Below are 26,413 nucleotides of genomic sequence, written 5' to 3' on the forward strand. Positions count from 1 at the left end.
AGGGTCTCGTGCTTGTAAGCACCCTGTGGACGGAGCCGGCTCCCAGTTTCTATCCTCTGACCTGAAATCACGCCTACAAGATATGGCGGCATGGGTATGGCAGCCCAGAACTGTAGTCCCAGAATTCGGGAGGCCGAGGCAAGAGGACCTTGAATTCAAGGCCAGCCTGGGCTACACAGAGGAAAAAGCAAATACACGATACTGTTAAGTGAAAAGGGCCAAGTTCCCAGTAGCACACACATCAGTGACACAGGATTTTTGGTTCAAATCTGTATGTATTTTACACAAAGAAGGGTGAGGACTGGGGCCCCACACCCCTGGCCTGTGTGTGTGTGTGTGTGTGTGTGTGTGTGTGTGTGTGTGTGTGTGTGTCCCCGAGTGGTATGGTTTGAATAGCTTCCATTTTTTTCATCTATACCTTCAGTAACTCTCTCTCTCTCTCTCTCTCTCTCTCTCTCTCTCTCTCCCTCTCTCCCTCTCTCCCTCTCTCCCTCTCTCCCTCTCTCCCTCTCTCCCTCTCCCTCTCCCTCTCTCTCTCTCCCTCTCTCTCTCTACCTCTGACAGGGTCTCTCTATGGCCTGGTATTCACTCTGTAGCTCAGGCTGGCTTCAAACTTACAGCAATCCTCCTGCTTCAGCCTCCTGAGTGCTGGGATTGCAGATGTGCACCATCACAGCTGGCTCCCTTTCTTCTTTTTGTAGTTACGTGTACATTCATGCTTATAAACAAGCAACCACTATCACTGAAAATTTTAGCATTTCCTGTACCTTCTAAGTGGAGGCTGTCTCTCTCCGAATCCACTCACAAACACTGGTGAGGTTGGTGATAGTCTCATGTGATGGATGGGGTAGCTAAGGGCCAGAGAGGACAAGTACCTTGTCTAAGAACACACAGACACAAAACTAACCCCTCTGGAGGAGGAGTGGATGCTTATGCCATCAATCCTCAGTGGCTTCTATAACGATGAGGGCAGAGTCCTGGCACAGCAGACCTCCACAGGCTGCGTTCTCCTGGTCTCCTGCCCCGAGCTCCTCTCCACCCTCTCCCTCCCACCCCCCACGGCCACTTGAGTAATGGCTTTGGTGAGAATCAGCGTTCCTCTCCAATCACAGGCGGGAGGCGAAAATTGCCCGTTCAATATTTCCTCCTAATGAGCCTCCGCACTCCTGTCGCCTTTGAGGATGGAGGCAAGCTCTCTGCCACCGTCACCGTCCTCATATCTATCAGCTCTGTTTACCTGCGGGGTGGCAGAGGGAAGGAGCGGCGTTATACATAAATATCATGAAATCCACCGAGGGCTGCAGGCAGAGCGCTTAATCCCACCTCCGTCACTAACGACTTACAATCTGAAGAAGTCACTCTCCCTCTGTTTTCTCTGTCTCTAAAGTAAATAGAGGGTAACACGCTTAAGGAAAAAAAAAAATCAATCGGTGTTCCAAGGAAAAGGATATGTGGCGGGGGGGGGGGGGGGCGGCAGCTCCATGTTGGACTGACATGCACTGGCTCTGATGATGCTGGAGACAGTGAGCCCTGACCCACCTCACCTGTCAGCTCTCCTCTGGGGCCGGAGTGTAGTGACACCTCTCACCTCACCTCCAAGCACTTCTGCCTGCTCTCCTGCTCTCCCGGGACGGTTGTACCAAGGCATGCCCAGGTGAGTCGTTTCTGTGGAAGCCTTCTTCCGGCAGGATCCAACTTTTCTGTTTTGGATAAAAAGAACTCTGTGTTCCTGTTTCACCCTCCCCCCAAACCCCACGCTACACGCAGGCCCTGGCCTCATACCCCAGGGCCTTTGCACGTGCCGCAATGTGTCTACCATCAGCTATTCTGATCTCCACACTCCAAGCTCCTTCGGGGCCAGTCTTGGTTGTCCCTGACCCCCCAACATGTCAAAGCTTCTGCCCAGAGACAAGCATGGGGTCATGAGTAGAGGTGGGAAGCCAGACAAAGGCTTCTCTCCACATGATGCATGAAAATCCCCCAACAGGTGCGGTTCAGCATGTTCAGCAGGTCCCATCCCAGGGACAGTTCAATCTGTTCTGATGCCCACAGTGGGGCCAGGAAGTACTCACCTCCTTGCAGAAAACCATGTACACCAGGCAGCTCACCCAAGCCACAGAACCCGGGCTGCTCCCCCAGCACGGAACAGGGTTATACTGGTAACCAGGGTCTTGGAAGCCACCGTCTGAAAGGATTGGGGCAGCTCCTGGGGGTGGGGGAATGTTAAGGGTTTTTACACAGGGAAAAAGATTTATGCTTTTGAACAGTGGCTCCCAGCCATGGCTCCCACTTGTATGGTCTCAACCTTCTCCGTGAGAGGAAAAGAAGTAGCCGAAGGCTTGGAATTTGCCTAGCATGCACAGTCTCAGGTTTGATCCCTGGCACCTAATAAACTGGACACCTTGGCATACACCTGGAATCCCAGCACCCTGGAGGTCCAGGCAGGAGGACCAGAAATTCAGAGTCATCCTCAGCTATATAACGAGTTTGAGGCCAACTTGGAGCTACATGAGACCTTGGTCTCAACAATAACAAAGGGGTAGCCAAGGGCATTGTTGCTAGCCAGCTTCATGGAGCCTCAGGCCATGTGCCACAGAACAGGAGTCCTCTCCCCAGGCCTGGGCTGTTGCACATTCCTGGGGCTGTCTTAGGAGACTCCAGCTGGGTACTCTGTGCATCCCTCAGAGGTTAGAAGCCCACTGTTGGCTCACTGTTCTCTACAGACGGCTGGTAACTGTAAGGCAGACGCTTCCTCCTCCATGCACCCGGCTCCTGCTCACCTGACTGAGTCCCTGTTCTGACCGCTGCAGAAGGAAGGCTCCATCCCTGAGGGATGCCAGGGAACCCTGTTCCAAGGATGCCAGTGGCTCTGTCTACTTTCAAGTCCAGCTTCAATGTCACCTTCATGGTGAGGCGTCCGCTGACCTGCCCATTTCATATCACAACCCTCACCCTGGCTCTGCGTGGCCTCTGTCCTCCCTTGCTCTCTTGGCCCCTGACAGCAGGCACGATTAACCTACTCTGTCCAACCCTTCTCCTATCCCACTGGAACACAAGGTCTGACTGAGCACAGGCATCACTCACTGGAATGGGTTGGTATGCAGTAGGTGCTCACACACATTCAGGACACAAGACCTGATGCACAGTTCACTCAGTAAGATGCTTTACTGTGTAAGTATGAGGACCTGAGTTCAGAAGACCAGGCACAGATGCACACATCTGTAACCACAGTACTGCTGGCGGTGGGGGCGGTGGGGGGGGGGAGGGGACGACAAGTGAGACAGGCAGATGTGTGGAGCTTGCTGGCCAGGAAGTCTGGCTTATGCTATGAGCCCCAGGTTCAATGAGACCCCATCTCAAAATAAGGTGAAAAAGGACCTCCGTTCTCCCTCCCCCAGTACACCCTACACCCACAGTTATCACAGTTATAGCGTGGATGTCTATTCAGTCTCCAAAGGGGATAAACCCCTCGCTAGGCTCCCTACAATGGTGGCTGGCACCAGGAGGGTGGAAGAGCCACACTGTTTCTTCTCACTGGCCTCTGATGCTCTGGAACCAGTCACACATTCCTCTCACCTCCTGTGGACCCACCTCCCTCTGCTTCCTCAGCACACCCCAGACTAGTCTTCACTGGCCTGGAGTTCTTCCCGACTGGAAGGCTCCAGAGCCTTTGCACCTTCCTCCCTCGCTGCCCGTGACTGTACCCCAACACAGGCACATGCAGACATATGTCAGGTCTAAAATTCATCTCCTTAGGGTCCCATCTAGCCCAGCCCCACTACCCCAATGTCCAGCTACCACAGTTCCGTTTTTCCATCTGTGCTGTCTGAAAGGGTCTTATTTACAGGAAGAACCACTTTGCCAGGGAATCTAGGCCCATGGGCTCAATACCCAAGCCTTCTGCCTTCTCTATCCATTAAACTCAGTCTGCTCTCTATTCCTGCTGCGTTCACCAAGGCTCCTCAGCGTGGTCAGGCACGCTCGCTCATTATGCCTTAGACCAGCCGATTTGAAGCCTGTGAGTCTGTTCAAATCTCTTCCCAGGAGGAGGAGGGAAGCATGATCTCTCTCTCTCTCTCTCTCTCTCTCTCTCTCTCTCTCTCTCTCTCTCTCTAGCACACTCCCCAAGGTCCACTCTTGGTTTGGTTTAGTCTGCTGTGGTCTCTCTGGATTTGGTGCATCCGTGCCCCTGGACGGTGGGAGGCAGCCGTGACCCTTTCAGCTGTCAGATGAACAATCCCCCTGCCCCTTTCCAGGTAGGAAGCAGCTTTTGCCCAATGCCACCTGGCTTGCCCATAGCTCCTTTCCACATGTTCCCATCAGAACTCTCTGCAAGGTCCCTGGTGTTCTGGGAAGCAGGCGCCTCCCCATGAGTCCCCAGAGAGGCATTCCAACTGCAGCGACACTGCCTGGGTTCCTACAAGGGCACCAGCACCCAGCCTGCAGCGGGCACCAGCTCCGCAGCCTCCCTGGCCTCCAGCTGGGGAGCCCAATGCCAGTGCCTCTTACTGGCAGTGGCCTTAGCTGCAGGACTCTCCAGGGACTTCCTTCACTAGGTTCTGAGGCTGAGGAGAGGTGGCATCATTTATTCCACTTTGATCACCTTGGCCTCACAGGAGGGTAGAGTGGGGAGCAGAGGGGTCAGATGCGGTTGAGGGCAGCTGCCAAGACAAGGGACCTTTAGGACATGGTTTCTGTGGCACGGGATCTCAGGGCTAGATCCTGGGGCCCCAGGAACCAGCTTTAGGATGATGGAAAATGCTTTCTGTTCTCTTGGTTGTACACCGAGGACCTTCCGTAGCCTGGCATTGCCAGTGTCTAGACATGTGCCTGGCCTGCAGTCAACCCTCAGTTGTGGTTTTTTTTGAAGTGATGCAGTTGCCAGGCTGTAGTGGCCATAGTCAGTGCACACTAAGGAGTCACGGCATGGGGTAGGGAGGTGTGGGTGCTGGCTGCTGCTCTGTGCCTGGCTGCCCTGCACACACTTCTCTCTCCTTCCTGTGACCTTGGCAAGCAGCCTGACCTTCACCCTCTGCAGGCAGCGTGGCCTCCACGGCTCCTGCCAAGCTCAGGGGGAGGGAGGAGGGGAGCGGGATGCTGCTGGCTCTGGAGTCTGAGTCTAGCGTTCTGGCTCGGCTGCCCCTTGGCTGAGCTTAATTTTCTCCTTCCAGCTTGTCATTTGTAAAAGCGGGATATTAACAGACTCCATGCTGTAAGGACAGAACTGGCGGATACGTGTAATGCGCTTAGCTCATGTAGAGACGTGGTGGGTCACCAGCAGTAACCAGAGGCCTTCCATCATGGCCGTCACCACAAGGACACACGGGGGGCTGTACACTCCTAGCTAGTGCTGTTGGTGTGACACTCTCTCAAAAGAGGATCGGGGACTGGGGGTGACAAAAGCCCTGTGGACCAGGGGGGTCGCTGAAGAAGTGGGGGTCCCCAGGGGAGAGTGGCAATCCTAGGCCTCAGGTGCCACACTGCAGCCGCAGCCCTGGTGTGGACTGCGGCTCAGCTCGATGCGGAGGGAGACACAGCCAGTCGCCCAGCTTCGGAGCGGAGAGGGGGCCATTACAGGAAGCGGCCCAGCTCTCAGCGTTCTGGGCACTCGGGGTTCCCAGCAGCGTAGCCACGAGAGGCTGGCTGACACCCAAGCTGAGCAGTGGGTGCGGGCAGGGGTCACTTTTTTCCGTGGAACAGTAGTCCCCTCAAGGAAGAGTGGTGCCTGGAGATCCTCCAGTCAGGGGTGGTTCTATGTACTGGTGCTGCGGCAGCTCATGGGTACTTCCAAACCAGCCCGGGGTTGGCCTTCTCTACCGAAGGCCTATTGGGGACCTGCAGAACAGGCAGGCCCTATACACGGAGGGTGGAAACAGGGGCCAGGTGTACCCTGTGACTGGCCAGTGCAGGGGGGGAGGGGGCTAAAGGCACAGCCCCAATTAAGAACGGAAGCAGCTGATGTTCACTTTCCTCACTTTATTGAAAGCTGTGATGATAGTTGAGAAGTACCAGACACTCCATCTTCTGTCTTCTGGAGAGATGAAGGTCTGCTGGACTCACGGCAGGCCAGCCCAGCTTGGCCAGCCCCGTGGGACGGTCCACTATACCCTCACACCAGGGTATGGAACATGTCCACCTTCTCCCGGTACAGTTGGTGGAACTGCTTGGCCAGACAGTGGAAGGGGGCCTCGTAATTGTCCATCTCCTTCTGTAAGAAGTGAGAAGGGCGTGAGAGTTGACAGTCTGGGGGAGCTGGCCCCTACTAGAGGCGTTTTTCACTTCCGGCTCCTGACACCTGGTGTCAGGGCGTCTTCGTGCAGTTTGGGCGGCTGCTATCACAGCGAAGATTTTATGGGAAACAGAAAGAACACACAGACCGTTGCATGGCATGTGAGCAGAGGAGCCGGGGTCTGGCCTGAGGTCTCTCTGTAGAGCCGTCCTTGTGGCCACTAGGGTTCTGCGTGGAGGACGTGAAGATGAATCCCCTTACTCAGCTATGACAGAGGCCAAAGCAAAACAGCAGACAGATGTGCTACAGGAGAGTCTGGCCACAGCTGGCCTCCAGGTGCGAAGAGGAGAGAGGGGGCTGGAAAGGCAACAGTGCCCAGCCCAGCCAAGAGAGGCACAGCACACCCAACCCCCTACCAGAGAGGCGGGGACCTTCTACTCCAGGGACCCATTAGGGCTATGGGGTGGGGGTGGGGGGCGGGGAGAGGGGACATGATGGAGACACAGGGACAAATGGGAACAGGCTTATCTTTAAGGAATACGCTAGGACTTCTGGGATGGGGCCAGATCCCAACAAGAACACATGGCTCTTCCCACGTGGCTGGCTGGGGAGGGCGTCTCTGACTCCACAGAAGGTGCAGAGTTGGCTCTTGGCTGGAGGTTTAACAGTTTTCCTCATCCCTGATCCCTGGGGTGGCACTGACTGAGCTGAAATGAACGCTTGCTTTTCATGACTAAACGTGCCCAGAAGACATCTCTATTGTCCAGAGGATTGGAAAAATGAAGGAGCTTGTCTTAGGTTGCATCCAAGAGTGGCCAATGACGGGCCCTCCAAGGTGAGGTCCGAGGGGCTGTCAGAAGGCAGGGCACACACACACACAGCAACCTCCTGACACCATGGCCACTATGCACCTGCAATGTGGGGGCCTGGTTTTGTTTTGTGTCTGGGTTCCTATCTCCCAAGTTTTTTATTGGGCCTAAAATGTTGCAACACCAGGGGACCCAACCTAGGAACCTGTCTCTCAGCCAACTTTTTTGTCTTGTGAGACAAGGTCTCATGTAGCTTAGGCTGGCCTCGAACTCACTATAGCCAAGGCTGACCTTGGATTTCTGATCTTCTTGCCTCTACCTCTGGAGTTCTGGGGTTCTAGGTATGTTCTATGGTGCTGATGATCAAATTCAGAGTGCCCTGAACTAGATAAGCACTTTTCTACCTGAGTTACATCTCTAACCGCCATCACCCACCACCACCACCACCACCACCACCACCACCACCACCACCACCACCACCACCACCAATTTAAGACAGGGTCTTGCTATGCAGTCCATGCTGGCCTTGAATGCTTTATCTGCCCACTTCAGTCTCCCAAGCAGTAGAATTACAGGGACACACACCACCACACCATTTGGGCATTTTTAAGAACGAAGTGGCAGCGAGAACCTAGCACACTGCAGATAGGAGATGCAGCTAAGAGTCTACAAGGGCCTGTCTGAAAGCTTTTCAGCGGCTGCCAAAGGCGCAGCAGAGCTCAATACGAGGCCCTGAAGTGTCCCCGATGAAATGGGAGGAGTATCGCAGAAGTCGGTGTGTCTGCACTTTACGGAGGAGTGGATGAAGCCCAGAGGGTGGAGGGGCCCAGCTGGACAGTGTATCCTGATCCAGGCTGGGGCGGGTGACCTTTTTAATGATGTGGCCATACAAAGGACAGAAGTGTACCAGGCCTGGGGAAGAAAGCTGCCTGGACCCCACAGCAAGGGAGAAGCAAGTGCAATCAGGGGGAGCTGCGGGCCAAGAAAAAGCAGGGCTCAGCGCCAAGGGTGTGCTGAAAGGACAGACTGCAGCCCAGCGAGCACCTGCTAAGGTCCCCACAGGCAGGAGAGCCCAGCCAGCCAGCCGCACCTCTGCTTGTGTGGCCATCATGTCCCAGGCAGTCAATGTCACTGAATAACCCCCCACCCCCCCACCCCAACCAAAGTGTCCTTAAGCGCCCAGCGGAAGGAAGGAGGCCTATGAAGCCTTATGTGGGAAGTTTCTAGATGAAGTCAAAAGCTCTCCAAAGCACAAGTCGGGAGAACCTATCATAAAACGAAAGGAATTCAATGCCCAGGAGCCTCGACAGACATCATGGAGTGCTTGGAAAGAGATGGAAATTGAACCATTTTCCAAACGCATTAAGGGGGCCGCCAGCAATAGAAGCCTTTTTATCTGATGACTAATTATCATCCTGAGCAGTTTGGACACGGACAACACAGGCTACTGAGTGACAATGTTTAGAGTAGGCTCAGACTAGCCCTCGGTGTGACTTAGAACTCTGTCACCAAGGGCCCCCAAGCAGGTCCCGTGAGGAGGTCAAGAGTGTGTACTCCTTCTGGAAGACCTGAAGCACTCTGTTCTTCCCGGGCAGGGCTGTGTCCTGGTCTAGATTCTACCCCTTAGCTGTGCACCAGGGAGAGATACACAGCCTCTCTGGGCCTGTCTGCTAACTGAACAACAGCGACAGCGGCAGCTGCCCTGTCAGGTTGCTTTGAAGCTCAAAAGGTAATTTACACAATCAAACAGCAGGCCCTCGGTGGCCTGGGAGGGCAGCCCTCGCCGGGGAGACGTGAACTTGGCCTGGCTCTCACGTTCTGTACGTAATCTCACCTTAGCAATGAAGAATGGGTTTTGACCTTGGTTTAGAAAATTCTTTAAACTTTGTTCAAAGACATCCTTTTTTTTTTTTTTTGACTTTTTTGGGGGGCCCGGAAATGTCAGACATGAAGGGGTGCTTAAGAGCTGAAGAACCATGGGGGTCTCTCCCCGAGGCGGCCGCACTTGGGAAGGAGCGGAGGAGGAGGACGGGCTTGGCAGCGTCTCAAACCACATTGGGTTATGTTCCCTTTTTAATTACAGCTTTCTTAACCGGGCTGCCAGTGGCGCTCCTGTTAGCGGCAACTCAGGGGGGACTAGTTAACTGGCACGGTTAATACCGAGTGCTCAACTGCAGCCTCTTCAAGCAGGATTTATGCGCATCCTCGCTGACACCCGAACGGAGCTGACCAGTGGCCTGGGGTGACTGATGTGTCGGGGCAGGTTTTAATTTCTGGGAAATATGGGGTGTTGGGGGGAGGGGATGGTGTGGCTGACGAAGGGGGAGGAGGAGGGAATGGGGAGCTATGGGTCTACAGCTCACTGCTCGCTCCAAAGTGTACGGCACGGCACGGCACGGCACGGCACGGCACAGCACGGCACGGCCGGGGAGCCCTGGGCAGGGCGAGCTCTTGCCTTTGAACTTCATTAATCGAGTATCGTGGTAATTGGACTCGAGGCAGGGGTGACATCCATCTCTGTACCAGACATTGGTTCTGGGGTCTAGTAAGTAGTAACAATAGAAACACCGTATTGGGGAGCAGTCCTGTTATAAAACGCTAGCATGTTGAGTGTTTACTCAACTAGACTAGACGCTGTGTTACGTGTTTTACATGCCTGTGTGTGATAATCAGCAAAGGGCAGTTTCCTATCCCTGTCCTTGCGGGTGAGGAGGCTGAGGCCCCATGGTGTACATCCCATTCCCAGGGGTCCCAGAGCCAGATGCGCTCCATGCCATGGGAAGGCAGAACTTTTGCCCTGAAGGCTACGCCTTCTCTGGGGAAGTGTGCCAGTGTGGGACACTAGAGATGTCTACATCCACACAGCACAGAGCCTGCAGCTGGAGGAGGTGACACCCAGGGTATGCTCTACCCCCGCTGACTCTTTTGGAAAGCCAAAGAACTGGGTCTAGAGACCTCAAGGTCAGACCCCACTGCAGGCCTGGCAGGACTCTTGGGCAATGCTCCTGAGCGAGGGAGGGCCACGGCTTCTTATGAGACACTGGTGTCTGGGCCGTCTGCATGCCTGTGGTGGGAGGCTCAGAACAGGCATGTGGTGTGGTCAGAACCACGTGCCCGGAACCTTTCAACGTTCCAAATGTCAGAAGATCTGTCACTGTGCTAGACAGCCCCGATGACGCCAGTGACCCATCACTCAGGGTTTCTCACGGCAGGAAGGCTCTTACATCAAAGATGACACTAGATGCTCCTATGCGATGAGAGGCCAGGGGTGGGGGGGATGGGGTGGTGGTGGTGGTGGTGGTCTTGGGGCTGGGTGCACCCCAGTCATGTGGGCCTGGGATAGTCATTTTTCACTTCAACATTGAGTTGGGGACAGGACAATTCCTGTCTCGCAGAGCTATCCGGGAGGTGCCACTGAAGCCAACAGTAAGTGCTGTGTCCTTCTGCAGTGCTCACAGAGTTCAAGGGTCAGGGAGATGGAACACCTTCCACTTCAAAGTCTTCCTGAGATGCACGCAGCTTTGCCTAGGGTGGGCTGTCTGTCCTGCTTCCTGGGGCCACACAGAGGACTCTCAGGACACACACTGAGCATTCTGGGTGGAGTGTCAGCATTCTGGCTGGAATGCAGAATTTAGATTTTGCACCTGGGAACAGAACCACTAAATGCATCTGAGGTCATGAACAAACCTCCAGCACAGAGCTCTCTCAGATCAGTGGCTCAGAGCGTGGGGTGGGGGGGCGGACTCACCACAGATGTTTCAAAGAATTCCAGGCCTTGGCCCAGTGCCCACGCCTGGGCCTGCGCAGAATCCACTGTTCGTCGGCCAGCCAGGTCTGTCTTAGTCCCCACTAAAACACCTACTCAAGAGAAATAACCACAATATTGTGTTTTGAGGTGGCAGGATGGGAGGTCAGCTGCAGAGAGAAGGGCATGTGATCCATCAGGTGACAGAAGCTGCCCACTTGAGGTGCTATGCACCAGAAGGGAAGGTCCCCAAGGGCCACAGAGGACAGGTTGGCTTTGCTGTGCACATGCAGCTCCCTCAAAGTTCTCCTGTGGCTTCACACAGATCTATGCTCCTCGTCTCCTTAAGGCTGTAAGCGCCAGGCTGGCCTGGGCTGAGTCTAGAAAAGCATTTGTGATAATTCCCAGCACATGGAACCAACATCGGACATGGTCATTAATGCTAATCTCGGGCCCGGGCTCGGAGTCAGGGACTCAGGTAATTGAGCTCCGTTCCCAGCTGGCTCGGCTGTGCTAATTTCTCAGCCCGTCTCTGGAGGCTGCTTTCTCTGGCCTCTAATGAGGAGAATTTGTTGATCTCACACAGGGATGAGAAAGAAACTGATTTAAAGCATGCCGAAGTGATAACAGGGCTGGAATGTAACTTGTGCCCTGTGTACTGGGGAAAAATGAGGGATTCTTCCCCGGAGTTAGCTTTCTGAAAACATCAATTCAGAATGCAGCACCTTCCTTCTTATTATCCAGACTCTCACAACATTTCCTGGTGGGTGGCACTGTCTCCCTACCCCAGGCTTGGGGCGGTTTTCAAGACCATGAAAAAGCAGAGCAAGGGCACAGTGAAGGTTGTCCTGTTCCCACAGTGGCATGTGTAGTGACCCAAGGCCCTTGAGCTGAAGGCCAGAGGCCTTTGCTGTTACCAAAAGGCTATCCACAGTTCCTACCTGGGAGGAAGGTACCCGGAGTCTGGGCCCGGACCTTCTCCAGCCACCTGGTGCAGCTGATGAAGGACTGTTCATTGGTCACATCATAGACGAGACACAGGACATTGGGATTCTCCCACTAAGCAGGGGACAGGAGAAGAACATTTCAGGGGTGGAACAGGGACTCTTGGATTGGAGGCGGGGGGACCCAGCTTTCAGGGAGGCGGGTGAGGGAGGGATGTGAGCTGGGAAACGGTCACACTCACAGATAGCCACCGTTCACCACAGAATGAAAGGAGCAGGCCAGGCTCAGAGGCACTCATGCGGGACAGGCATTCCCATCTGGGACAGGTGAGCTTGAACCTGGGGGAGGGGCATTCCTACCCAGAAGGGAGCAGTGGCTGCCAGGCACCTCTCATCACGGAGACGCCCCAGTTGGTAGGGTTGTCTGGGGGAGAGTCTCACTTCGTAGCTGAAGAAAACAGCTCAGAGGGGATGCTGACTGGCCTTGGCTGACAGGCTCCAGGGGCAGCCAGGCTAGGGGACAGCAGCCCGCTCTTGTCTTGCACGGTTCTACTAACTCACGCATCACAATCATTTGAGAGCCCACCACTAAAGAGACTATGGTGCTCTCGTAAACTGCAGGCTGCTGAGGGTGACGCGGTTTCCTTCACTGCCTGGTCCCTGGACGTATCTACTGGCATCTTCTTCATAAGGGTGGGCTCTTCAAAACTTGGGGACAATTTTGGCTTTCCCTATGGTGTCGCCATCAGCCCTAATGCACACTACACTAACACCTGGGTGGGGGGGGGCGCTGTCACCCAATCAAGAGCCAGGGTTCCACACTAAGGGCTGTTAGCCTAAAGAATCCCTAAATATCCTGCTGCCTGCCCATGATGGGGGTCACAGGATGCCTCTGCCTGGGCTGTGGACTCTCCCTCTGGTGCACAGGCTCTGGGTACCACCTCCCTATACAATCAGGCCCTGCTCTGACCTTGTGGGGCCTGCGGAATCCTATGTTCTAGTATCCGTGGAAGGCCAGCCCAGGATGGGCTCTGGAGAGCTTGGCAGAATAAGGCCAATGCAAGGACCCTTCTTGGTGTGGGAGAGGGGGCAGAGCCTCATTTTTGGCTATAGGCCTCCCTAGAGGGAACGAGATCAGTGCTCCTTTCCTGGGAGGCCAGAGAGGGCTGTAAAACCCCCAGAAGGGGCTGTTCAAAAACAGCAGCCTGGAGCAGGCTTCAAGGACTGACCAGCTTCAAGACTCCTGGCACATTCCAGAGCTGGGAGTGGCCATGATGGGCACGTAGGAACACCTACTTGCCAAGGGCCCCAAACCCCAGCTGGCAGGGATGCCCCTTAAAGGATCCTGCCTGGCTACCTTCTGATGGCCCCAGTGTGTCCCTTCGGGGAGTGCCACCGGAGAAAGGGTTGGGCACAAGTGGGTGGCGGAGGTGGATAAGAGAAAAAAAAAAAAAAAAGAGCACACTACTTGCCAATTTATCCAGCATTTCAGAGAACAGCTCCTTGCCGGCTGAGTCAAAAATGAAGAGTTCCTGGAAGCGGAAAAGTGTATCTCAGAAGTGAACACGGTAAGGGGCAAGTCGAGGTTTCCCACCAAGTGCTCTGTGGACGTGGTTTCGAGGGCAGAGAGAGTACACGCCCATGCGCGTGGGTGCTTCCGCACACGCTCTATCTGAGGCCCCAGAGAGACTGGCGAGAGCAGTCCAGAGTGCCCCGAGGGCAGAGGCACAGCTCCCGCCCACCTGGCATCGTGACCTGGCCCACCGTTCCCGACCTCAAGCACAAAGTGGAGGGAGCAGGCTGACTGCCCACCTGGCGGGACAGAGCGCAGAGCTGGCCGACACGTGATCTTGGTGTCCAAAAGGCCACTTTGTGCTTTGTTAACCAAATGGATTCTCAGATCGTGTGAGGATTCTTGGTAAAGGAGGTCACCGAGGAGGCCTGGGGACACTGCTTAAAGTAGGACAGTGTGAACCTGTGCTCCGGACACAAGGCGCCCAGCCTTCCCAGCCCAGGTGCGACGATGATAGCCTGTCACCGCTCTGAGATGGTGACCGTGTGCTCCGGACACAAGGCGCCCAGCCTTCCCAGCCCTGGTGGAAACCCTCCACCATGCTGCTGCTCGCTTGCTCGGGGTCCCCTGAGATCCCCGAGCCCCCTCCAGGTGCAGGACCCCCCGTGCCTGGCTCTGAACCCTGGTAGCCAGTGCTGTCCACTCCATGACCTGCCTTCTGGAGTGGCTCCTGCCTCAGCCTTTCTTGTGGTATCAGGGAACGTCTGTGTCTTTCATTTTGCCTACGGGGTCTCCTTAAGGATCCAGTGAATGCTACAGACCCTCTCCCTGGGAGCAGCCACTCGGATATGACATCATACCATGGGGTCTCTGGAGGGATCCCATTAAGGACTCAGATAAAAGATACCAAGTTGTTTTGGTAGGGCCTGCATCCCAGCCCTGCCCTCCCCTCCCTCCTCAGGCCCTCCCTCCAAGACCCCCTGCGTCACTGCCCCACGTCCCTTGCAGAGAGGGCACCCCCAGCCCATGGCGGCAGCCCCAGAAGCCCTGGCTTCAGGGCTCCACTCACCACGCTGTCATTTGTGTCAAGAACTGGCACTGTCTTCACCACCAAATCCACACCTGTTGTCTGCCGGGGACACCAAGATGATGGGCGTTAGTGGGGCGACCCAGAATGAGGCAAGACCCCCCACCTCTCTGCAGACGTATCCCAGTCAATTAGAAGTCAGAGGCCCTGATGGCCTCCCAACTCCCTGCCCTCCACTGTCCCTGGCAACCATGTGGTGTCCTGGCCAGTCCCCCCAGGAGACAGTCTTTTACTGGCGGCCAGTGGAAACTGGCTCTCCATGTGGCCATTTCCCCATCTTTTCTCAGGCCTCTTAGGACATCATCTGGGGATTTTGCTAAGTCACTCTCTCGGGGCTAATGGTCATGCCTCTCTGTACACTGTGACCAGGCCGGGGCTGCCCAGGCCCAGCTCACCAGAGTATAGTTCTTCTGGAAATGGGTCCCATCGCTGCGGAACATCTGCACCAGGGCCGTCTTGCCTACAGCCGAGTCTCCTGAAGCCAGAGCAGAGGAAAAGACATCACTTGGGTCCCATGGGGCGTGAGAACCTCCTCCTCCTCCTACAGAGGGCTTTGACTTCCCCGAGTTTTCAGAGCAAACGTCTGCAGCTCTCGTGGGAAGCAGAGACGTTGCCAGCAGGGTAACTGATCCAGGAGACCCATCTTTCGAGCTTACCAGGGCCAGGAGACATTTCTCTACACCTCAGAGCCCTGTCAACCGGAATGACCTAGAAGGTAACAGGGATCAAGGAGGGCTCCCGAGCCCTGGCAACGGAAGTGACAAGTCTTCCACCCAAGCACACCCCGTGGGGAAACCTGTCACTTCAAACTCCAATTTACTCCAGCGTCTGGCCAACAGAAGGGAGTGAGCAGCCAACTTGTGACCCTACCTGGCTGAGCCACGGCCTGCCTTCTCTGCACTGGCATTAAAGACGTCCAGAGGCCGCAGTGGCTGGGCAAAAACTCCTTTTCAAGTGATGTACTCCATCTTGACGGGCCAGGTGAATGCTTAGGTGCGGACTGAGGAGCATGCACCTCCACCCCGACCCCACGTCTGCAGTCATATCTCACAGCCACTTGGCCCAGCTGGGCTGAGCCTTTTCCTCTCTTGGTTAAACAAATAGCTCCAGAGACCGCAGATCAGAAAGGTTCCTGTCAGTTTTCAGGCCCAGACCTGAGTCTTTTGCGAGATAAGAGGGAGCAGTCTCGTAACGAGTTCTTCCGGAACTGTCGTGGGGGCAGTGCCCTCTCTGCTGTCCCACCTGTAGCCTTGAACCCTGCCAGTCTTACATGAGCAGGGTATCATTCCCTTCTTGAGAGCAGAATACCGACTCTCAGTCCACTGCCCAGGTGTTACGGGGCAGCGGCTGTCTGCGTTCTCATGTTCCTGACCCTCGGGGACATCACCGGCACCCACCCCAATCTCCATCCTCAGTCTGACGCTCCGGACATTGCTCAGTTGTGACTTTTCCCACCTGTCATTTTCTCTTGTGAGACAATTAGATGACAGCTGTGGTGTCCCGACGTAGGAGACCTCTGCTAGGGCCGAGTGAGCCATTCGGGACTGGATTTCCTGCCAGCGCTTCTTAGAAGGGAACGGCCATGGGCGGCACTCTCTTCACAAGCCCTTCCCTCCCATGCTGCACCCCCACTGAAGTCACAGGGGACAAGAGAAGCTAGGTGACAAACTAGGAAGTTACACTGCCTTGCTTTACTAGGCTGGTCTGGCTGACAATCCAAAATGCCACCTTGAGGCTCTTTGCTCTATGGGCCTCTCAAGGTCAGTGGGTCCCACCTATTCCAGGGCAGATGGCCCAGCAATTCCTCCCCCCTGCCTCCCGGATGACCCAGAAGGTAGTCAGTCGCTATCCTGACTCGCATTCTGTTCCTAAACCTGGGAGGAAATTGGCTCTTCCTCCCTGGGAAATTCCCCCACAGATTGGTTTTGGTTAATTTCATGAATCTTTTTGCTGACTGCCAGTCACCAAGGCTGGCAGCAAAGCTCCTGTGTGGGCTATGAGAAGGGATCTGAGCATGGGGAGGCGGAGGGAGCTGATAAACATATTCTCAGAGCAACAGGATGACAAGAGGCAGACAGCACAGCTGAGAAGCAGAGCATCCGAGGGAACACGAGAAACCTCGAGAGCTTGTGAGCCCACGTGGCTGCTGGGTGCGGGGGTTCCCCGGAGCCACGGCCAGGGCTGGAGACTGGATTGCCTTGGGAAGGCACCATGTGAGGCTACCCACGGCCTCATGACTAACCGCCGAGTCTGGCGACCTCACCTGGGTTCTCACTAGTGAACTCTCTAGATGGGGGTGGTGGCCTGAACAATTCCCTATCGCCCCGCCCTGATCATGTCGTTGTGGTGACTCTGCACGGGCTCTGTTTGGTCACTATTGCCTGCTTCCCTGTCCCTTACATGCCTTCCTCCTCTTCAGTTTTCCAAAGATGGGCACTGCTGGGTTCATCCTCAGGGCTGTGATCCTGGCTCTTCTGCCTCAGCTCACGCCCCCCCCCCTGCGCCCCCCACATCTTAGCTTGTGGATTAGCTATGTGAGGCAAGGGGTCGACTACTGAACCACAGTCACAGCCCTGGTTCTCTCTTGCCGCCCTAGGCCAGCTCTTTCCAAAACTGGCTGTGCTTCCAGCCATCGTGGGGGCTTCCACTGTCTTTAACAGTTTGCTTGTCCGCAGCCAAGCCCATGTCTCACGGCAGACCTGAGGGATTTCTCCGTCTATCTTAGCATTCCAGCACCTTTGTTGTTCCAGGATATGGCCACCACCACCACCACCACCTCCTGCATCCCGCCTTCTTCTCCCTAGTTCATCTGTTCTGGGCTGTCTCTCAAGCCTACACTCGGGTCACATCCCCCCACTGCCCACAGCTTCCCCGGGAGCTCGTACATCATCTGCAGGACTGGGAGCCCCCTCTTTAGCTTCTCTCTGCCCAGCCCTGGAGCCAGTGATCCCCTGCACCTGGCTCCCCCAGTGTCCTTGCCTCTGACATGGCGACTTGACACCAACTGACAGTCACTGCCGTGGGGTGTAGTGGTCACCAGGACACAGGCTCCACCTTTGGCTTGAACCTGCGTGGAGGTCTCAAACACAGAAATGGCCTGGGTTGCACCTGGCTCTGAAACCGAGCTGAGTCCCCTGCCGGGGGAGACAGGTCCTGGTGGCGATGTGGCGCACGGTGGCATTGCCCTAGGGCTGACGGAACCGTATGCTGTACCGGCCAGGCAGTGCCCCTCCCGTGGCCCGCACCTAGCTCCGTGGGGTCCTTCCGGCTCTGCACCACTGCCGTGTGCCTCGGTGCTTCTGCTGGCTGACTCTGGCCTCTTATGTGGCAGGAGCTGATTCTGTCACTGCCTGTCCCTGACTCTCCATGCCACCAACCACATCTCAGCCCCATCAGAGAGCCGCGGAACAGAACGGTCCCGAGTCCTCTCATTCACCCACAGCAGGCATCCACAGCTCTCTTCCGTCAACCTCGAACTCTCCGGCCATCTCCAATGGTCCCTTACGAGATGCACCATGTTTGTCCTTTTGTTCCCTGAACATCCCCCCCCCCCAAGTCCAGATCTTGTCCTTTCTCTCTAGGCAAATCTCAACTGGCTTCCTGTGTGGCCTCTGAGGTCATCTGTCCCTCTGCTGTCTTTACCAGGGTGGCTACCATATCAGATTCATGTCATCGGAAAGGATGCCAGGGCTACGCTCCAGGGAAGCATGGCTACTGTCCCCACATCGCTAGACAGATGGTTCATCACCAAAAGGCAACGACTTGGGGCCAGACCCCAGCTCCACACTAACTGTGCCATATTAAGTCCATTACTGAACCCCTCCATGCCCCCTTTGCTACATCTGGAAAATGGGCTAACAGCAGTACCTACTCCATAGAACTGCTAGAGAGTTCATGAGTCAGTATGTCCCCTGTCTGGTACACAGTGTTGTTTGCTAAATAACGAAACACAGATGCATGTCAACTGTGCCCTTTTTATCCCCCTCCATCCCAAGCCACAGAAGCTGTGGACTGAGGACCAGGTTGAGGCGGAGGCCATGAGCCACTACTGACTTTGGCTGGGGCTGGAATCACGTGGCAGGCACAGTGCTGGGGTCTGGACCTAGGACAAGGGTCTCCATTGCTCTGGACCTTGCTTGCCTCATGTTACACGAGGGTGACACAGGACTGGCTGGTGGCTGTGAGGACTGGGCAAGAGACTCGCACTGAGGGTGTGACATGCGGCACGCACGCACGCACGCACGCACGCACACAGCAAGTCTCAGGAGAGGGGCTCATGGCAGGAGCTTCCTGCTTCTTGAGAGCTCACCAGCTGAGGAGACACGAGCAAAGAACAGCAGGCGGGGCCGCCCACTTAAAAAGAAACTTAACTTTGGAAAAATGAAGATGTCCCCAGCTCACCCGTGCAGAAGCTGAACAGTGGCCAAGGCCAGAGAGCTGGGGAGGGGACTGACCAACATCCTTTCGTTACACAACAGTGCCTCCCCTGGCGCTCGATCGCTTGCTCCGAGAACCGGAGGCACTCTAGAGAGCCGGGGTTCCTGGGGCTGCAACAGGGTCTGAGACACGACCCTCACTCATCTTTCTGCATCGTGACCCTTTTGTTTTCAAATTAGGAAAGTCATTGAGGGAACTACCCCCCATTCTCAGTCTGTAAGGGTAAAGATCCAAAGACACCCTCTCCTCATTTGCTAATTTCTTGATTACAAAGAAGAATCATGGGCTCTGCGCGTCTGTGAGAAATTATCTAGAAATTATGTTAATTAAGGCGGAAGGCCCGCCCCCAAAGGTGGGTGGTACCATTTCATACGCTGGCGCCCCCGCCTGGATACAAAGGAGACAGGGAGCTGAGCAGCCACGCTCAAGCTCACGGCCTGACTGTGGATGCAATGTGACCAGCCAGCCGCTGTCTCTTGCCACTGCGCCTTCCCCACCGGGATGGACTGTCCCCTGGAACTGAGAGCCACAGTTAAGTCCTTCCTCCTTTAAGTTGCTGCCGCCGGTCAAGTATGTTGTCATAACAACAAGAAAAGTAGCCGACATTTCCCGACCCACAGAGATCTGGAGTCAGGCAGACCTGGGAATCCTGTGTATGACCTTCACTAGGGGCTCACCTAGTGCCCCTAACGCCACTCAGTGCCCCAGTCACAGCAGGGACTACACGGAACCTGCCCTGCTGTGCTGTGTGGCAAGGGGGGTTAAATGAAGGACGGGTGCCTGGCATGCAGTGTCCACACAGCTGCTGTTTTACCAGTCTACAAGCTAAGTGGTCTTCTAAATGTTCGGACTGGCTCAAGGCACGCCCACAGGCGTGAGGACCACGAACTCACCCTGCACGTATCTATTTAATTCTTATCCATGCTCTAGGCATTGTGCAGGTTCTTTTCATGTCAGTCAACGATAACAAGATCCTTACTTCTGGGGAAACTCCTAGTCCGCGCCCCGAGCTGGGGAACACAGAAAGCTAACCCTCCCCACTCCCACCTTCCTGACATCAGAGGGGCCAGCGTAGCTGATGTGAACTTTGTGGGGCTAGCGTCCCTGACGCCCAACTTAGGGGGAAAGTCCATGTTTGTACTGTAAGCCTACCTGGTGAAGATGGTCTCAAAATACGGGAGACGGGGGCTGGGGTGGGCGTGGGGGGGACACACAGCTGCAGCTACAAACGTGTCCGAGGGGCGAGGGAGTAATCCCCCCCCCGCCCCGCTTTCCGGAATCTGCTTTATTGGTCATTGCAGGCATTTCTATGGGAGACAGACAGTGGACGGATGCAATCGTGAACCAAAACTGAGTTAGGACGGCTCAGGCTCCGAAGACCACGCGTTCAAGCCCATTTACAACTCACCTGCCAGGATGCATTTGGCTGCTAACTTCACCATGGTAACCAGCCCACTAGCAGGGACGGGGAGTGGGGGGCGCCTGAAAGAGGGCTAGGATTCGGGGTCAGCTGATCCCAGGGCCTGTGGCCGCGATGGATGGATGGATGGAGGCCCGGGCGCTAGAGTTGGGTGGACATTGGGCTCCAAGGCCCCAGGCAGCCTGCAGAGGTGCCCACGGGGCGGGGCGGGGCGCAGCGGAACCGCTCCCAGTCCCGCCTTCCGGACCAGGCCCCTGCCGTAGAACTGGGACACAAACGACTAATCCCACTGGTCCCAAGAGTCGCGCCAAACAGGATCCTGGCAACCATCACCAGCCCGCCTCCTCCCTCCATGTTGTCCTCCTATTGGTTGCTGCCAAACGCTCCGAGGCTCCAGGGATCCAATAGAAGAAGGAGGCGGGGAAACCCATTTTTCTTCGCCGCACGAAGCCGAGAGGTTGCTGCCTTTGACGGCTCTCAGCTTGGCCAATGGCTTCAGACGATGTCAATCACCGCTGTGCGCCTCCTGGCGTCTTTGAAAAAGCAGCCCAATCAGGATGCAGCTGGAGGCGGGGGTTAGCGGGGCGGGGCTTTCTGATTGGTCAGAGCTTGGCTTGAACCATCGCGAAGAGTTCACCCTGCACCCCCTGTCCTCTTGGAAGTGGGTTCGCCCACGTGGGGCGGGGCGACGCCGCCAGAGCGGCGCCTGCGCAATAAAGGAAGCCGCAGTCTCGAGAGCCCGATGCTAGATGGTGACTTCCTCGGACCCTAGGTTCAACGGAGCATCCCCAGATCTCCTGCCTCATATACAGAAACAAAGTGCCATCTTTAAAGCCCTTAAAACCTGTTATGCGCCTTTAAACCTGAAAAGCGGGGAGGGAAGGATGTGGAATGTTGAGGGAGAAGTTAACAGTTTCCATATGAAGTTTCCTGCATATGGAGCAGGAAAGCCCGGTATGCTTTGAACTGTGGGCGACTGCGGACGGCACCTTCCAGAAACGGGACGGGAGGAGGAATGTTCACAGAGAAACCATAAATATTTGGGTAGAGACCTTTGCCCTGATGGAAACTCATACACTGTATACATAATGTAAATACACACAAATTTGTAATTATGTATCAGTTCAACTAAATTAAAATGTAACATCTAAATAAGGCGCAATTCGAAAGTGATACCTGAACGGATGGGAGGGCATGCCTCTCTCTCAGTCTGCTTCCTCCGTTGTGAATGAAAGGATGTCATCCCGATGTTGCCCCTCATGAGGGGTGGGGGTGGGGGTGGGGGTGGGTAAACACCATCTGACTTTACTCTAGCTTTGTCACCAAGCGGTGGGATATGACTAGGCAAGTCATCTCACCTCTAGACCTCTGAAACAGATAAACGATCTCATGGGAGAGAGGAAATAGGTCCGTGTGTTGGGGATTTGTTGCTATGACAAAACACCTGAGAGAAACGATTTAAAACAGGAAAGGTTTCATCTGGTCACTTGGTTGAACATCATAACAATGACAGCATGTAAGCATATAGCCACCTCATGTCGGGAGAGGGAGTAAGCGCTCCAGCCATATGCCCCCAAAGACACACTCTCTTTCAACTAGGTTACATTTTCCAGGACCCAGTCATCTCCCAGTGGCCTATCACCTTAGGTACCCATGAGTGGATCAATCTGCTGATGAAGTCAGAGCTCCAGGGATTCAGTCACTCCCCCTAAAAACCTTAGTTCCGATCACACCTGCCCTAAGGAGCCAGGCTGTCAACACACAAATCTTTGGGGTGGGGTGGGGTGGGGTGTATCCACCATCATGGCTCCGCATTGCTGATGCAGGTTGGCCAGAGCGCTCCACCCCACTGCCTTTTCCCTTTTTACTGGGTCCCAGGATAAGGGCTAATACTTAGAAGGGGAAGACATGTCTCTCTGAAAAGGTGCCTGTGTCATGAGAAACTCTTGGAACTGTCACTGACAGAGTTACCCAGGTTCCCATAGGAACCCTTGTCCATGCTCCCATAAGAAGCCCCTATAAATTATTTGGTTTGTTATGCTGGATGTCAGTGGGATTGTTTTCTGGTCTGTCTTGTCTGGGTAGACAGGCATGTCTCCTGGAAAAGTCATGCTGCATCTTCTTTGAGGAATTCATCCCATGGATATTGAGAAAGAACTTACTAAGCATGGAGTAGTGAGCGGGGCTGAGGTGTAGCAGGAATCTTAAAAGTTCTTATTAATAAGATCAAACCCGAGGCCGGTTATTGGGGTCCATGCTGGTAGATCAGAGAGACAAAACAAGCCACAGCTAACCTCACCTGGCCAACTTCTCAGCTGGTCTTGTTTCCTCAGACTGGAAGTTTCTGTGTCCTCATCCCAATGGCTCTCAGCTGAACGGCTGCTCGAAAGCCTGAAGCTTAGCCAGCCACATGCTAACCAGCCAAATGCTTCTAGTTTCTGGTCCTCACGCCTTATATATCTTTCTGCTTTCTACCACCACTCTCTGGGATTAAAGGCTGGCTTTCTGGGATTAAAGGCGTGTGTCACCATGCTTGGCTGTTTCCAATGTGGCCTTGAACTCACAGAGATCCAGAGGAATTTCTGTCTCTGGAATGCTAGGATTAAAGGTGTGTGCTATCACTGCCTAACTAGTGGCTTCTCTGTTCTCTGACCCCAGATAAGTTTATTAAGGTACATGATATTTTGGGGAACACAATACCACCACACTTCCTCTCTTTTTGTCTAAAATTAAAGAAAGCTTACAAATAATACAAGAAAAACTATCCAATAAGTATATACAATATATACAGCCCAAAATTACATTAATGATGTCTAGTCCATTAACATTTGACAGATTCAGATGAAAACTCCATTATATATATTAATAATGTCCAGTCCAGTAACATCTGATAAACTCAGACCAAAAAATTTTCATTACTTATCTTATTTAAAACAAGTAGTTCCAGCCGGGCATGGTGGCGCACGCCTTTAATCCCAGCACTCGGGAGGCAGAGCCAGGTGGATCTTTGTGAGTTCGAGGCCAGCCTGGGCTACCAAGTGAGTTCCAGGAAAGGCGCAAAGCTACACAGAGAAACCCTGTCTCGAAAAAACCAAAAAAAAAAACAAAAAAACAAGTAGTTCCTTTTTAAAAGTAGATTCCATAATCTCCCTTTTTATCTTATCATATCCATATTCTCTCTTTTTTCTTTTCATAATACATTCAGTAGTCTACCTTTTGTCATTTTTATATCTTCCCCTTTTTCTTCAGTGTAGATTCAATGATTTACCTATTTATCCTATTATTTCTTTATCTTTTTTTCTCAGAGTAGATTCAATGATCTATCTCATATCTTATTCTCTTTTTCTTTTTGCTTTCTAGGGGTGAAGATATCTTTAGGGAATCTTGAAAAGAAAAAAATTAGGTTAATTGTCAAGTCCTGTATCATTTGTCCAGTCTCTGCATAAAAGGAAAGTTCAGGGCTTGTTTCAAGTCCTTGTTCGAGTAGTCTGTCAGGCTGTATCATCTCAGCTAGTCCTCTCGAAATTGTCCTGACCAGTTTGTAGTCCAAAGTCGATTTTTCCATGGTGTTAATCGGCTTAATGGCTTTATCATAGTCCATGTGGAATCATCTTTGTAGGATCCTGTCATCTTTTTGAAGATTTCAAAGTCACTGTTAGGCGTGGTCATGGTTTCCTGCGGACTTTTTTTTTTTTTTTTTTTTTTGCCTCCTCTGTGGTTTGGAGCAACCACAGTCTGATAAATGTCTGTCTCTCGGAACCATGAACAGTCTTCCCTAGAACAGAAAATCTTCACAGAAATTTCTCCCCACCATTTTTCTTGCCAAGCTTTTCCAAACTGACCTTTGCTGATGCTTTCTTGTAACACGATGGTCCTGGCAATTCTTCTCTGAACCAGCAGCAGTAAACCCTTCGTCCCAGGTACCAGCATCACCGCAGTCACCAACATGATGAGAAGGAGCTGGAAAAGTGGAGCAGTAGCCACTGCTTCCATGGTTCCACCACTGTTTGTGGTTCAGTCCGGGCCAAAGCTTCTCCCAAGCCTCCTAGGCCGGCCTCAAACTCGGGATCCTACTGTCTCTGTCTCCTTCAGCAAATCCTACCGGCGTGTGCCACCACAACCGGCTGAGTGTAGCTTGGGCCTGAGCTGGGGCTCACAAGGCCACAGGCAAACAGCTTTTTCATGAATTCGTATCACAAACGTTGGGCGCCAGATGTTGGTGAAATTATTTTGGCCACTCCACGTAGTTAAAAGGATATTTATTTAATGGCGTAACTCACAAATTAAGTAATAGGTAGGTCTCAGGGTCTGGGGAAGGTGTATCACAGTCCAGCGGTGTTCTCTGGAGCTCTGCTCAGTCAACCTCCCCTGTTCAGCGTCCCAGCACCGAGAGAGCATGCAGAGAGAGTGCTGGCCCATCCAGCTCTCGGGTCTTCTGGTGCCTCCCCTGGCCCTGCCTTGTAGGCGTGACAGTTGCCAGAGTCTCAATGGGGGTTGGAACTTCCAGATCCAAGCTGGAATGGCTACCCACTACATCTGGTTCTTTATAACATGCCATTTACCTATGCTCTATACTTCTCTGGATTTTAGTATATGTTTCTTGCTTGATATCGTTTGCATTGGTTGTAGTTCCATCTTATCTAGGTCATAAGCCCTCATTATTCCTGAACAATATTTGATAACCATTCCTTTGTATATAGTCTTGTATTAGTTTAGAACCTTCTTATTTAGACAAAAAAGGGGAGATGTAGTGGGTAGCCATTCCAGCTTGGATCTGGAAGTTCCAACCCCCATTGAGACTCTGGCAACTGTCACGCCTACAAGGCAGGGCCAGGGGAGGCACCAGAAGACCCGAGAGCTGGATGGGCCAGCACTCTCTCTGCATGCTCCCTCGGTGCTGGGACGCTGAACAGGGGAGGTTGACTGAGCAGAGCTCCAGAGAACACCGCTGGACTGTGATACACCTTCCCCAGACCCTGCGACCTACCTATTACTTAATTTGTGAGTTACGCCATTAAATAAATATCCTTTTAACTACGTGGAGTGGCCAAAATAATTTCACCAATACTGAGGCATTTAGCTCAGCTGGGAGGTGGGTAACCGAGATGATTCATAGATATTTGGAGTCATTGTTGAATAAGGGGGAATTTGGGGCAGAACCAACATGTACCCCCCATGCTGTGACCCATGTGACCCCGGGGTGATTTCAATTTACACTTCTATCTGAGTACCCACTCTTAGACAGTGCTGGGGTTGTTTTATTTTTGTCTGGGTGTTGTACTGTTGCCCCAACTCCTCAAGAGCATTCCTACCTCAGGGCCTTGGCACTTAATGTTCCTAGCTTGGCTGCAGGACTCTGTCCCTCATGACCTGCAGATCGCTGTCCCTAGGGGGTCCATTCTGAGGTATCCACCTTAAAGATTCGCCTCTGTTTGGCAGCCTGTCACCTCCTTCCTGTCCTGTCTTCCTGGCATTGGCACTGGTGGAAAGGATGTGCCATGCTGCTTTGTAGACTTCTCCACTTGAAGGTCAGCTTCCTGAGAAGAGACACGATATTCTGGGGGCACTGGCCTCTAGGACAATCTCCAGCATGGTGAGACACTCATTGGGTGTTTGTTTGTTTGTTTGTTTTAATTTGCTTTTTGTTTTGTTCTGGTTTGGTTTTTCAAGACAGGGTTTCTCTGTGTAGCTTTGGAGCCTGTCTTGTCCTGGAACTCACTTTGTAGACCATGCTGGCCTCGAACTCAGAAAGATCTGCCTGCCTCTGCCTCACAAGCACTGGAATTAAAGGCATGCACCACCACCACCCGGCTTCAGTGGGTGTTTTTAAGGGGACACATCTCATGGGATTTACCCTTCTGGTAATTTGACAAGCACTGGTTGTTTATTTTATTTATTCTTTATTGTCTGTGGTATTGGGACTTGGATCCAGGGCCTCATGCCCACTAGACAAAGGCTCCACCACTGAGCCACATCCCTAGCAACAAGCACGCATTCTTGAGCACCAGTTCTCACACAGGTAATGCGGCCACTTGGAAAAGTGCAACAATCATTCCAATGGCGGGAGTTTGGTCCTGGTTCCTCTCTTTCTCCCCCGCCTGCACTCTAAGCTCGAGCTGAATTCTCTACTGAGCAGGAAGGGTTAACAGTGCTGCTCCCAAAGCTGGGGGCTGATGATGAAGTGGGGTCTTTGCATGGAGGGCTTTTCTTGAGAGTGGATCACAGAGGC

At 53.6% G+C, this 26,413-nt stretch overlaps 1 protein-coding gene across 2 annotated transcripts; it reads right to left on the reverse strand.

The window, feature by feature from the left end:
- Nucleotides 1–5,961: 5,961 nt before the first annotated feature.
- Ift27 (intraflagellar transport 27) lies at nucleotides 5,962–20,695 on the reverse strand. Of its 2 annotated transcripts, none has more exons than XM_006991901.4 (7): nucleotides 20,173–20,695; nucleotides 14,723–14,802; nucleotides 14,310–14,369; nucleotides 13,200–13,259; nucleotides 11,725–11,842; nucleotides 10,787–10,896; nucleotides 5,962–6,208 (listed from the first exon to the last, which is right to left on the reverse strand). In XM_006991901.4, exons 1-7 carry the CDS (start codon nucleotides 20,204–20,206, stop codon nucleotides 6,110–6,112), a joined length of 561 nt encoding a protein of 186 aa, XP_006991963.1. In that variant the 5' UTR covers nucleotides 20,207–20,695; the 3' UTR covers nucleotides 5,962–6,109. The 2 variants fall into 2 exon arrangements, with proteins under 2 accessions (XP_006991963.1, XP_042121022.1); XM_042265088.2 differs by lacking the exon at nucleotides 5,962–6,208 and adding an exon at nucleotides 8,902–10,682 and having other exon boundaries at nucleotides 20,173–20,528.
- Nucleotides 20,696–26,413: the final 5,718 nt, after the last annotated feature.

The sequence above is a fragment of the Peromyscus maniculatus genome, chromosome 20 (assembly GCF_049852395.1).
Source record: "Peromyscus maniculatus bairdii isolate BWxNUB_F1_BW_parent chromosome 20, HU_Pman_BW_mat_3.1, whole genome shotgun sequence".
Taxonomy (NCBI): domain Eukaryota; kingdom Metazoa; phylum Chordata; class Mammalia; order Rodentia; family Cricetidae; genus Peromyscus; species Peromyscus maniculatus.

Excerpts from the sequence above, each read along its gene's own strand:
- Ift27 (XM_006991901.4), bottom strand. The coding sequence starts at position 20,206 with ATGGTGAAGTTAGCAGCCAAATGCATCCTGGCAG. Across the intron at positions 14,803-20,172 it reads AGCCAAATGCATCCTGGCAG|GAGACTCGGCTGTAGGCAAG; the intron begins GTGAGTTGTAAA and ends CTCTGGCTTCAG. Across the intron at positions 11,843-13,199 it reads CTGAAATGCTGGATAAATTG|TGGGAGAATCCCAATGTCCT; the intron begins GCAAGTAGTGTG and ends TCCCCTGCTTAG.